At 32.0% G+C, this 13,282-nt stretch overlaps 3 protein-coding genes across 4 annotated transcripts in view; 2 read left to right on the top strand and 1 right to left on the bottom strand.

The window, feature by feature from the left end:
* Positions 1-13,282, bottom strand: part of LOC124358939 (inositol polyphosphate 5-phosphatase OCRL-like) — an 87,399-nt gene that overhangs the window by 33,698 nt on the left and 40,419 nt on the right. The gene's annotated exons all lie outside the window — the stretch shown is intronic.
* Positions 4,143-5,872, top strand: LOC124358940 (G-protein coupled receptor Mth-like). Its single transcript, XM_046811216.1, has one exon. The coding sequence runs from the start codon at positions 4,251-4,253 to the stop codon at positions 5,802-5,804; it is 1,554 nt and encodes a 517-aa protein (XP_046667172.1). The 5' UTR covers positions 4,143-4,250; the 3' UTR covers positions 5,805-5,872.
* Positions 7,732-9,473, top strand: LOC124358941 (G-protein coupled receptor Mth-like). The gene has a single exon (XM_046811217.1). It carries the CDS (start codon positions 7,867-7,869, stop codon positions 9,400-9,402), a length of 1,536 nt encoding a protein of 511 aa, XP_046667173.1. The 5' UTR covers positions 7,732-7,866; the 3' UTR covers positions 9,403-9,473.

The raw sequence follows: 13,282 nt of genomic DNA, 5'->3' as shown, positions 1-13,282 counted from the left end.
TTCAGTTCCAGCTCAATTACACAAGTTATAGTATTGAACAATCTTTTAAATTTATTTTTATAAATCTCCAAATAAAGGGAATTGCTCTGGTTATGTCTAACTAAAAAGAGCTTTTAAAATCTAAATCGTTTATCTTATTCTTATACATCTGACAAACTGTTAAAAACGTGTCATCTGTATACAAATTTTTTTAACTTTAAAAACATATAATATTATTACTATAAAAGATCTAAGTATGGAATGATTTTTGTTGTTTTTTCTACATGATAGAAAAAAACTGTTAGTTTCCAAACTGAATACTAGTTCAATTTAAAGACCCTTGTTTAAGCCAAGGGTAATTTGAAAAAGTACTTGCTTTTGAATGCTATAGGTATATTTTTATATATAGCCAAAATATAAATCAACTAAAAGAAATTGTTCTTAAAACAGTGATAGATGTTTTACAGTGGTTTATATCGAATGGATTTCTATTAAATACAGAAAAAACTAAAAATATACTGTTTAGCATAAGACCAGTGGATGTTGACAATGAGGATATGGTAAGTAAAGTTAAGTTTTTAGGGATTTTGTGATAATAAATTGAGTTGGGATACACGTGTGGATTTTATAGCTTCAAAATTGCCAAGAACAACTTATTTATTAAGTCATCTTATGTTCTTTGTTCCTAAAAACTATGTAAGGACTGCTTATTTCTCCTACTTCCAGTCCATTCTAAGGTCTCATACTATGGGGTAATTACAGTAGGATAAATTAAATTGAAACTGCTCAAAAGAAAGCTGTAAGAATTATTCCTTAGACCACTGTAAGCCACTTTTCGTAGCTCAGGAAATACCTACTGTAATCAATTTTTAGACTTTCAATTTGGTATTGTACAATATGAAAAATCCAGGTAAATTAGACTTCAAATCCAATATAACCACAATCCTAGGAATCCTAGGTAATTGAATTGAACCGTCTTAGTAAAACCATGAATACAAACAAAACAATTTCATTAAAAGTTTTCAATAAATTACTGTTATTGGATGATACATATCCTGACGTAATTTTTAAAAAGAAGTTTTATAGGTAGTTATTGGTTAATCCTTTTTACAGCCTTCAAGAATATTTTGGAGTTGGTCAAATTGCTCTTTGAGAATTTTTTACTCTTTAGTGTTATTTGTCTCAACTCTTTACTAGTTGTTTTTTCGTGTTACTTTTAATTAGTCTATTACTCTATTGTTATTATTGTTAGTTTATTTATAAATAATTTGTTAATTGTTGAATTTTATTTTTTTGTATTAATGCCATTGTTTTAAATCTTTTAATTATAATTTAATTCCAGTAATTTATTTTAACTGGATCAATAGTCCACTGGGAATTTGATAGAGCATTGTATGGATTATTCATAGACTTTCAGAAAGCTTATGACAGTATCAATCGAAATAAACTATGGGAAAAAATGGAGCAGTATGGAATACCTACAAAACTAACGAAAATGACAAAACTTAGCTTAGAAAATTCCAAATGCAAAGTTAAAGTGGAAAATGAATATTCACCTGAGTTTGAAGTAAAAATAGGGGTGAGACAGGGAGACAGCCTCTCTCCATTACTGTTCAATTTAGCCCTGGAAGAAGCGTTGAAAGAAATAAGAAATAGGAAATTAGGTATAAGCATTGGAACTAAGATAGGAGCACTGGCATTTGCGGATGACGTGGTGTTAGTTTCCAATGACAGAGATGAACTGATGGAGATGACAGGAATATTAATAGACAAAACCCGGTCAATAGGACTCGAAATTAACGACGCTAAGACAAAGTTGATTTATTTTAGGCGAGGAAATAATGGTAGAGAAGATTTGGAAATACTGAACCATAAATTCGAACAGGTTGAAAGATTCAAATACCTCGGAGCAATAGTTAATTCAAAGAGTAATGAACTAATAGAAATCCAGAATAGAATAAATTTGGCAAATAGAAGCATGTACGCATTAAATAATATTTTAAAATCAAAATTACTGTCTTACAAAACAAAATTAAGAATATATAAGACTGTTATAAGACCAGTTCTTCTTTATGGAGCAGAGACATGGATTATAGATAAACAGGCAGAAAAGAAATTGGTTACATTCGAGAATAAAATTTTGAGGAAAATTTTCGGACCTATTAGAGATGGAGATGGATGGAGAATCAGGCACAACCAAGAAATCAGAGAGATGTTTCAATCTCCAGACGTTGTAGGAGAAGCAAAGAGCAGGAGACTTCGATGGGCAGGCCATGTGATGAGGAGGGAGGATGATAGATTGATTAAAGAGGTTTGGAAACACAATCCAGTTGGAAGAAGACCTCGAGGTAGACCCAAAAATCGCTGGAAGGACCAGGTGGAGAAGGACTTGCGGAAATTGAGAGCGGGTCAGGGGGATTGTGAAGACAGGGAGAGATGGAGGCAGCTGGTTGGCGAGGCCAAATACCAACTAGGGTATCCATGGCCATGGGAGTAAGAGTAAGTAAGTAATTTATTTTAACTAGAGGATCAATTGAGTGGCCAGTAAGGTTTCCAGACTTAACATTCTTAGACTTTTTTTTGTAGGGTCACTCGAATAATAGTCAATAGTTTTTAAAACAAATTCCACTGGTGTCCAAGACTTAAAAAACAGGATCACTGCTGAGTGCAGATGCTTAACCAGAGAAACTTTTAGAAAGGTTAGGCAAGGATTTGAAAATAGGTTAATTTTTTGCTTAAACAACAAAGGCTACCAATTTGAACATTTTATTTGAAGTTTACAAAGGATTTACAACAGTATTCAGTGAGTAATTTAGTTGTTATTAGCAGTAGTAGTACAGTAGTTTGTAGACTTGTTCTGTAAGAAATTACATTATTGGCTGCTGACATCAAATGGCTTAGTCGATTTCAATTTTGTTTACCAAAATACGGCATTTTTCATAAGCTTCAATTTGAGGTGTCACAAGGTATTAGTTGCCATTTCAAAATTTTGACTTTGGGTACGGAGGACATGGGGGTGTGAACCCCCATTTTGAAAATATTGTTTTTTTTTTGTTCCCCCAGTTAATACTATACACTCCCGTTTACAGAATTTTGATACTTGGGCTATAAGTCTTTTAATACGTATTTGAAGTTTTCAAATGAATACCCCGTATAAATGTATAACTATCAAATATGAACAAAATAAAACAAAAAATACACCACTATCTATTGTAAAAGAAAACTAACCATCTTTTCGAAAGATTTCCACAAATTTCACCTTAGTGTTTTTCATTCGTGCCACGAGTCGTCATGTCAGTAACATTCAGACTTAGCGCTTGACGGTCAACGCATGTCAAGTTGTATTTGTCTGTGGTAGTTAAAGGATTAATTCATTTATAAAATCTCACATATTTTTAACATCATAATCGTTATAAAGAATAAAAACTACAATTCAATTACATTCAAATATAGGTATATTATTACAGTTTTTTTTTCAGACTCATATTATTGCTTGGCTGCTATCCGCTTTATTCTGACTCATTTTGCAGTGGTTAACAAGAATGGCTTTTTTTAATTAGAATTAATAAATATTAAAAAAAGTTCCAAAGACTATATTATCAGTTCCAAAGTTCCAGATAGTCAAACTAATTGGAACAGAAAGTCCCTTAAACTATAAAAACTAGAATTACAAGGAAATTGATTGAATAGGAATGCTGTCTCTTCATATAGGGTTACAGGAACTATTATAAAATATGAATAAAATGCGAGGAGGAATTCGTTCATGGTGGACAGAGTATAGGGGAAAACAAGCAATATAATAAAAGAAAAGGTATCTATAATTATATTTTAAGCATTGTACAGAGAAACAGAAAATCAATAATAAACAAAGAAACACATATCATTAAAATGATAAATGTTACCAAAAGAACAATAACAGACAGCCTACGGATCACAATCAAAAGCAATATTGGATTGGAAGTTACATCAACTAATTAAAAGTGAATTGAAGGAAGTATCAAATTAACCACAGCATTCAAACAGTTCCCCTCCTTTATGATGTTTTAAAACAGTTCGACTTTAGCTTTAACACACCATAGCTGGACATATCTTTTACGCCGATGAGAATTATCGCACCTATCTACAAGACCTATCACACCTCACTATCAAAGAGTTTCAGTGGTAAAAAAAGTGATATTTATTTATCTGTGGTTTTATGGTTAAATAACACTCATGGATGGTAAGATTACACAAGTGCTCCAAAATATGTGTGGGATTTCAGTTAGTTTTTTATGATGGAGTCAATTAATACAGTTTTTCCAGCAGCAAAAGTGAATAGGACGATTTTCTGTAAAGGAATTCAAATACTTTTTACATTAATTGTTCTCACTTACAATGGCCTTTACATTCATGAGGTTTTCCAGAGAAATCAGTACATACCAATATCGCAACAATGTGGAAAACATTATTACAATTATTATAGTGTTAACCTGAAAAAAAATTATAACAATTTTGAGAATGGCAGTCTTCAAGCTGGGAATTTAACATATCATTCAGGAGCGTTCTGGCTTCAAGATGGAAATGCTCATGGATGTCCATGCAAATTCAAAACCTGTGTTGTCAAATGCTGCCCTTCTGGTCACAGCTTCACTTCAAAATCCAACCTTACCTGCACTAAATATGGTAATTTGTCTACAACTTCAGTTGAATTCAATATAACGGTTTATTACAAACTGACAGAAAACCAAGGTTTGAATAACCTTAAAGTGAAACAAACAGAACCCAGTGATTTCTTTTTATTTAATAATACTGAGTGTACCAGAAATGGAGATCGTTTTGGGACTATCTACACACTTCCACCTGAACGGATGTTTCTGACAGAAGATGGGACAGTTCTAAAAGAGTCCTTAAATTATCTTGATATTGGTGAATACTGTTTGGAGATCGTCAATGGACAAAGTACAATTTTTCTTTTGGATTGCATTTTCTACTACCCTGCACCAAAAAATAATTTAGAAATGGTCTTTGTAATCATAGCAACAGTTGGATGGCATATTTCCCAGATAAGTTTAATTGTTACTTTCCTTATTTATTTGACTTTGCCACAATTACAGAATTTACACGGAAAGTTGATTATCAGCTATTTAATATCTCTCATTATGTTAAACATGTGTTTTTATATTTTCTTCTATATTGATTTGAACATATCACTTTATTTCTTGTACTACTTTTTGTTGGCCATTCCCAGTTGGCTGTCGGTGTTGTGCGTGAATCTCTGGGTTGTGTTCAGCAAACCGCTACGTCCACGTGTACAAACAAGTGCCCACTGGTGGCTCTACACTCTCTACTCTGTGCTCGGGTGGGGCATTCCCTTGCTCTTCTGTTTTCTACTCGCTGCTGTCGGAGTCGTTCCCGGCAAAAGTGACTCCTGTCCCAAGCCGAGCTTCACAACAGATGCCTGTTTCTTTAACGAAATGAGAACAACTCAATTATTCCTTCATTTCCCCACCATGTTCATGTTACAGATAAACTTTCTAATGTTTGTCTCAATGCTTTTCCACATGCAGAGCCACTTTCAACAAACTGCTGGTGTCTCCAGAGAGTCTTCGCACAGACACAATAGGTCAGTCAGAGAGAGTATTTCCGTCTACATTAAACTCACGTTTATAACTGGATTCGACTGGTTATTCATCCATTTTACCTTCACTAATGGTATAACAACAAACAATGGACCATCTGAACTTATTGGAATGTCTTTATTTTGTTTCCAAGGCTTTCTGCTATTTTTCGTTTTAATTTGTAATAGACGTGTGTTTCAACTTTTGCAACAAAGATGGTGTACGTGATTGCAGTAAATTGGTATTACTGTCACTTCAATGTTCTTACTGTCACAAATAAAAGTCAGTTAATCAAGCATTGGTTGTTTTCATAATTCCCACGTTTACATTCTTTTACCAAGACTTTGCTTAGTTAATATGATGTACCATGTGTGTTATGCAATACATATACATATTAGAACTCATGATTCCTGTAACCATCAAAGGTCTACACTTACCAATAACTACATGATTTGAGACAACCAAAATGCTCACTAAATTATTAGTATTAGTTTTTAACAAATTTACCTGAATTAAATCAAGACAATGATAATTTTAAAGTATTTTAGATTACTTTATTTGTCAAACACTGACAGCTAAACATTAACACTAACAAATAATTTCTTGAACATGGAATAAAGTTTTCTTGGTAGCTTTTTAGTAGTTTCTTAGTAAAACCATAAACACTTAAAAAGTGATTGCATTAAAAGTTTTCAATAAATTACTGTTATTGGATGATACATATCCTGACGTAATTTTTAAAAAGAAGTTTTCTAGGTAGTTATTGGTTAATCCTTTTTACAGCTTTCAAGAATATTTTGGAGTTGGTCAAATTGCTCTTTGAGAATTTTTTACTCTTTAATATTATTTGTCTCAACTCTTTACTAGTTGTTTTTTCATGTTATTTTTTCAATTAGTCTATTTACCTCTATTGTTATTTATTTGTCACTATTGTTACTTTATTTATAAACATTTGATTAATTGTTGAATTTTTGTTTTGTTTTTAATTAATGCCATTGTTTTAAATCTTTTAATTATAATTTAATTTATTTTAACTAATTGATGGCATTGTTTTACCAACTCTTTTAACACCTTAACATAATCAAAGTATAAAAAGTATGAATTTTAAATGTAATAGTTATAAGTATATCTAGACTTGGTGTAGTGCTGCAATACTGACGTTGTTAATACGTGTAAAAGTTTTATAACAATAAATTATTAATATAAGCTTAAACAATTTATGAACAGAGTCAACCACTACTTTCCGCTTTCTAAAGCACATTAGGCTTGAATAATCACACTACCTAACATTGTTTTATGTACAAAGCACATCATCGACCATGATTATGAATAATTTTGAAAATACCAAGATTATCATCAAATACTATTAGGAAATGACTTCCTTGAAAATATTCAATATAAACATTTAGAGCGGAACAAAGTTAAAAAATAAGTTTTATTTAATTTGTATTAAATAAAAAATTTATGTCAATTTGTTGTAAAAAAAGTTATATTTATTTATCTGTGGTAATTTTGGTTAATTAATAATTTTACACAATAGATTTTTATGTGTGATATTTCAGTCTAGTTTATGTTAACAATCTAAATAGTAGTGTCCGGCAGCAAAAAGTTTGATAATTTTATGTTTAAAGGTTTCTGAAATACTTTTAATTATACATTTAATTGGCCAATTTTAATATTGATGGCATTGTTTTACCAGAAACCCCTTCAGTACACCTTAACATAATCGCAAAGTGTGGAAAAAAAAAGTTATGAATTTAAATGTAATAGTTATAAGTATATCAATTGGTGTAGTGCTGCAATACTGACGTTGTTAACATACGTGTAAAAGTTTTATAACAATAAATATTATTAATATAAGCTTAAACAATTTATGAACAGAGTCAACCACTACTTTCCGCTTTCTAAAGCACATTAGGCTTGAATAATCACACTACCACTAACATTGTTTTATGTCTACAAAGCACATCATCGACCATGATTATGAATAATTTTGAAAATACCAAGATTATTGGGCAAATACTATTCATGAAACAAACAGAAATGACTTTCTTGAAAAATATTCAATATGAAACAATGCAATGGAAATTAAAATCAACAAATAAGCATTATCGCACCTATCTATGAGACACTATCACACCTGAACGGATGTCAAAGAGTTTGTAGTAAAAAAAGTTATATTTATTTATCTGTGGTTTTATGGTTAATTATCACTCGTGGATGGTAAGATTACACAAGTGCCCCAAAATATGTGTGATATTTCAGTTAGTATTTATGATGGACTCAATCAATGCATTTTTTTCCGGCAGCAAAAGTGAATAGGACAATTTTATGTAAAGGAATTCAAATACTTTTTACATTAATTGTTCTCACCTACAATGGCCATTACATACATGAGGTTTTCCAGAGACATCAGTACATACCAATATCGCAACAGTGTGGAAAAAACTTTTACAATTATTATAATGTTAACCTGAAAAAAAATTATAACAATTTTGAGAATGGCAGTCTTCAAGCTGGGAATTTAACATATCATTCAGGAGCGTTCTGGCTTCAAGATGGAAATGCTTATGGATGTCCATGCAAATTCAAAACCTGTGTTGTCAAATGCTGCCCTTCTGGTCACAGCTTCACTTCAAAATCCAACCTTACCTGCACTAAATATGGTAATTTGTCTACAACTTCAGTTGAATTCAATATAACGGTTTATTACAAACTGACAGAAAACCAAGGTTTGAATAACCTTAAAGTGAAACAAACAGAACCCAGTGATTTCTTTTTATTTAATAATACTGAGTGTACCAGAAATGGAGATCGTTTTGGGACTATCTACACACTTCCACCTGAACGGATGTTTCTGACAGAAGATGGGACAGTTCTAAAAGAGTCCTTAAATTATCTTGATATTGGTGAATACTGTTTGGAGATCGTCAATGGACAAAGTACAATTTTTCTTTTGGATTGCATTTTCTACTACCCTGCACCAAAAATTAATTTAGAAATAGTCTTTGTAATCTTAGCAACAGTTGGATGGCATATTTCCCAGATATGTTTAATTGTTACTTTCCTTATTTATTTGACTTTGCCACAATTACAGAATTTACACGGAAAGTTGATTATCAGCTATTTAATATCTCTCATTATGTTAAACATGTGTTTTTATATTTTCTATTTTTATTTGAACATATCACTTTATTTATTGTACTACTTTTTGTTGGCCATTCCCAGTTGGCTGTCGGTGTTGTGCGTGAATCTCTGGGTTGTGTTCAGCAAACCGCTACGTCCACGTGTACAAACAAGTGCCCACTGGTGGCTCTACACTCTCTACTCTGTGCTCGGGTGGGGCATTCCCTTGCTCTTCTGTTTTCTAATCGCTGCTGTCGGAGTCGTTCCCGGCAAAAGTGACTCCTGTCCCAAGCCGAGCTTCACAATAGATGCCTGTTTCTTTAACGAAATGAGAACAACTCAATTATTCCTTCATTTCCCCACCATGTTCATGTTACAGATAAACTTTCTAATGTTTGTCTCAATGCTTTTCCACATGCAGAGCCACTTTCAACAAACTGCTGGTGTCTCCAGAGAGTCTTTGCACAGACACAATAGGTCAGTCAGAGAGAGTATTTCCGTCTACATTAAACTCACGTTTATAACTGGATTCGACTGGTTATTCATCCATTTTACCTTCACTAATGATATAACAACAAACAATGGACCATCTGAACTTATTGGAATATCATTATTTTGTTTCCAAGGCTTTCTGCTATTTTTTGTTTTAATTTGTAATGGACGTGTGTTTCAACTTTTGCAACAAAAATGGTGTACGTGATTGCAGTAAATTGGTATTACTGTTCACTTCAATGTTCTTACTGTCACAAATAGAAGTCAGTTAATCACGCATTAGTTGTTTTCATAATTCCCATGTTTACATTCCTTTACCAAGACTTTGCTTAGTTAACATGATGTACCATGTGTGTTATGCAATACATGTAAATATTTGAACTCAAGATTCCTGTAACCATCTATTACACTTACCAATAACTATATGCTTTGTGACAATAAGTATAATGTGATAATAATAATGCGGTATAATAGCCAGCAACGACAGTTGCAAAATGTAAGTTGTTCTTAAATATTGTTTTTATTTTATTGTAAGAAAATATTACAATCTATATACTGTATATATATAAATGAATGTTTGTGTGTTTGTCCTTTATAGACTCAGAAACTATTGAACCAATTTTGATGAAATGTTTTGTGTGTTTTCAGTGGAATTCGAGAATGGTTTATATTCACAATTTGGTCTAATTTAAATAATTTAATTAATTTTTTAATTATAAATTGTTGTTGATGTTGGAGTGTTTTATATTAGATCCGACAGACTGCGCTATGACACGTAATACAAAGCGAACTGATACTTAACAGCTGTTAATACTTTCAGCTGAAGTTCATCAAAGAGGCAGAAACATTTGTTTACATTTAAAATTTAGAACGTTTTTATTGTAAAGTGCTTAATCAGTAGTGTAATGCAGGTTGCATAGAAGACGTCATTGCCTAATTTTAAATTCAGATTCCACCAATTATCAATAAACTATCTAATGCAATGAAAATACTATTAAACGCTATTATGAAAACACTCTCATTGTACAAATCCGTGAATGTTTGCACATAAGGTAATCGAATTTAGTTACATCAAAGTTAAATGAAAAGAGCCGAAAGAAGACACTTTATGATCAAAATTGGGTTTCTTTGATACATTTTCTTGAAGGCACACTCCTAAATAATATTGGAAATATCTTAGACAGAAAATTAATTTTAACAGACCGAATTTAATTCTTTATAACCTAATTAGTTTACTGAGATTCATCCATATACATTAATTGTTCTGAATAACTTATCAACACCTAGCAAAAACCATGAAAGATAGAGGCAGGAATATGGTACATACCTTCATAACGCGCCCAAGAGGCTCACGAAGGAACGACTATCAATTATCTCAGCAATGTTTAGAATGTGATAGAAAAAGAATAAGTGAATATAGTGTACTGTTTTCAACGGGAAATTGCGTGCGAAGCCGCAGGCAACTGCTAGTAGTTCATAAACAATATATTGTATTTAATTACTTTGTTTTTAAGAATATAGATGGAGATATTGTTATAAACCGGAATTCAGTTCAACGTAGATATGAAGTGAGTATACAATAGCGAGCGATACGACGTGGCGTACCATTGCTGTTCGTTCGCCCGCTGACCGTAAATTAATTTGTGCCCGCGCGCCAAAACAATACGATCCGCAATGGGTTAACTATGTGTGATAGCCTAAATAAATTATAGATTACTTGAAATAACAAGTTTTAAATTAATCGTTCACTTTCTCTACTTCCTATTGTACTAGATAGAGACAACTTATGAGTTTGATAACAGTAGTTCAGTTGTGGATGAAACTGATGATGACCTTAACTATAATTAATAGTTTTATTTCTAAATACTTTTTTTCAATTTAAGTGTTCACTTAATGAGAATTCAGTGATAGCCTTTGTATTTTATAAACTGAGTTTAGGAATCTAATGAGTTTAGATTAGGCCTACAAGAAAAAGTGAAATGTACGTTTACACAAAAAGTATAATCTTTACAGCTTTGTGAATAATAAAATAATTTTTGGTGTATAATACAATTTTAGTTGTGCATAGTAGTATCAGTGGTTTTAAGGAAATCTTTTTTTTTTTCAAGTATTATTTTGCATACGAAACTGGAAAAAAAAACCGTTTGGTAAGTACCATTTGTGTGTTTTTATTATATTGGGTGTAATAGTCCTGAACGATTACAGATAAGACAAAACTTGATACATCATTACTGCACCTATAAATTTACTTTTTGAAGTAACTTTTTTTTAACATGTCAGGAGATTGCCCACAAGGAGTCAGAAGGAAGTCTTAAATTAGAGCATAGGTTGAGTACTATATTGAATTAAACGTCTTTGTTAGTAGAGAACAATGCCACAAATCCAACCTCAAAGAGTTCATTCTTTACAAATTTATGCTGGTGTAAAATTTGAAACATTTACAATATAGGTCCTGTTCCGGACTTTAATCCACTATCGTGTCTCAGAGAAAGTTGTAATGTAAATATAATGCCACAAACCGAGAGTACTCGAGAGATGCCTACATCGCAGAGTTTTCATCCTGCTGTTATAATCTTGTCTCTGTTTTTATACTATGTAATTATGTTATCAGTTATTTTTACTTTCTAAAAATTATGAATTAGATTAATCATAATTACATTAGATTAATCAACCCCTGAGATAAGTAATGGTCTGCTGGAAAATATTCCAGCTCCCTGATCCATTTTAGAATAATTGGACTTCAAGTTTAACAATGTTTTTGGAGCTCTGAGACTAGAGAGTAAAACAGGCTGCCACAGACTGTTCCGACAATTTGTCGGGAGCACCAAACATGTCACATTTGAGAGGTATCAGTTGTTTGCTGATCCCGGCTTGTGTAAGCATACCTTTAAAGTGGTCGTGCTCGCTTATTCATTAACGGATACAGTATTCAGTTCTTTTTGTTATTTTAATTTTAAAATTTGCAAGATGCTAATTTGTTAGAATTATGGCAAATAAAACAATTTCTGCTTAATTCTCCTCTATCTATTAAAACCTATGTGCCAAATGTGATTTCTTTAGCTTAACTAGTTTTAGAGATAATAATTATCTTATAAAAGAAATACAAAATGGCAGCTAGCAGGCAAATGAGACATTTCGTGACCTATGTATATATATACAAATTTTTGCTTGAAATGATGAATAATATCAGCCAAAGAAGTCTGTGACACTCTTTTTTGAACACCCTGTATGTAAGTTTGAAAAACCTACTGTTCTATCTAAAGGATTAAATTTAGAGAGTTTATTGGTAATTAAATTAATTGTTGACTTCTTCACAACCATTATTTATAAAGAATAATAAGTGCAAGGAAGTTAAACGAGGAGTTCATTAACCTTACATGGAGAGAAGAAACTGCAAAAACAAGAGATTGTTAACATTTTGTTAAAAATAAGTAGAAATAACACAGAAGTTAATTATTAGTGTGCATACCTTTGCATTCATTGTTAACAATACAGATATTGAGAAACCTATTTTTAACCCAATAACCGGGATTCCATTGTTTATTTTAGGTCTCAACCAACAATCAACGGAACATCCGTTGTTTTGGGAAACTCATTCTCGCCACTTATCAATGATTTATTAACATTGCAAATGGGAACAAATCCTTATCATCGTAGCCCTTTTTATATTATTCATGTAAAATTTAAGATTTATATTTATATTTAAGATCAAAGAATTATAATGCAAAACGTAGTTGAAACGCAGTCCCGTTTACACCATTTTACCCTTCCTTTAGGTGGCTGTAATATGTAATGGCTGATTCATTCCTTCTCCAAACCACTGAGTCAATGTTACTCCTCAACACTTATTCATTATGAAACTACATGTAACAATGTAAACATTTACGTCTGAAGATCTGACAGGCTTGTGATCACTGATACGCAGTTGTGGGTGACTGCGATATGTCAGCTGTTTCACTCCTTCTCCACACCACAGAGTCAATGTTACTCCTCAACACTTATTCAATGTAAGACAGAGACTACATGTAACAATGTAAAAACTTACGTCTGACATGAAGATAGCACTGACAGGCTTGTGATCGCTGATA

This window comes from Homalodisca vitripennis, chromosome 4 (assembly GCF_021130785.1).
Source record: "Homalodisca vitripennis isolate AUS2020 chromosome 4, UT_GWSS_2.1, whole genome shotgun sequence".
Taxonomy (NCBI): Eukaryota; Metazoa; Arthropoda; class Insecta; order Hemiptera; family Cicadellidae; genus Homalodisca; species Homalodisca vitripennis.
Note: the sequence above shows the minus strand (reverse complement) of the source record. Positions and strands in the feature narration are given on the sequence as shown.

Coding starts and splice junctions, on each gene's coding strand:
- LOC124358940 (XM_046811216.1), top strand. CDS start 4,251: ATGATGGAGTCAATTAATACAGTTTTTCCAGCAGCAAAAGTGAATAGG.
- LOC124358941 (XM_046811217.1), top strand. CDS start 7,867: ATGCATTTTTTTCCGGCAGCAAAAGTGAATAGGACAATTTTATGTAAA.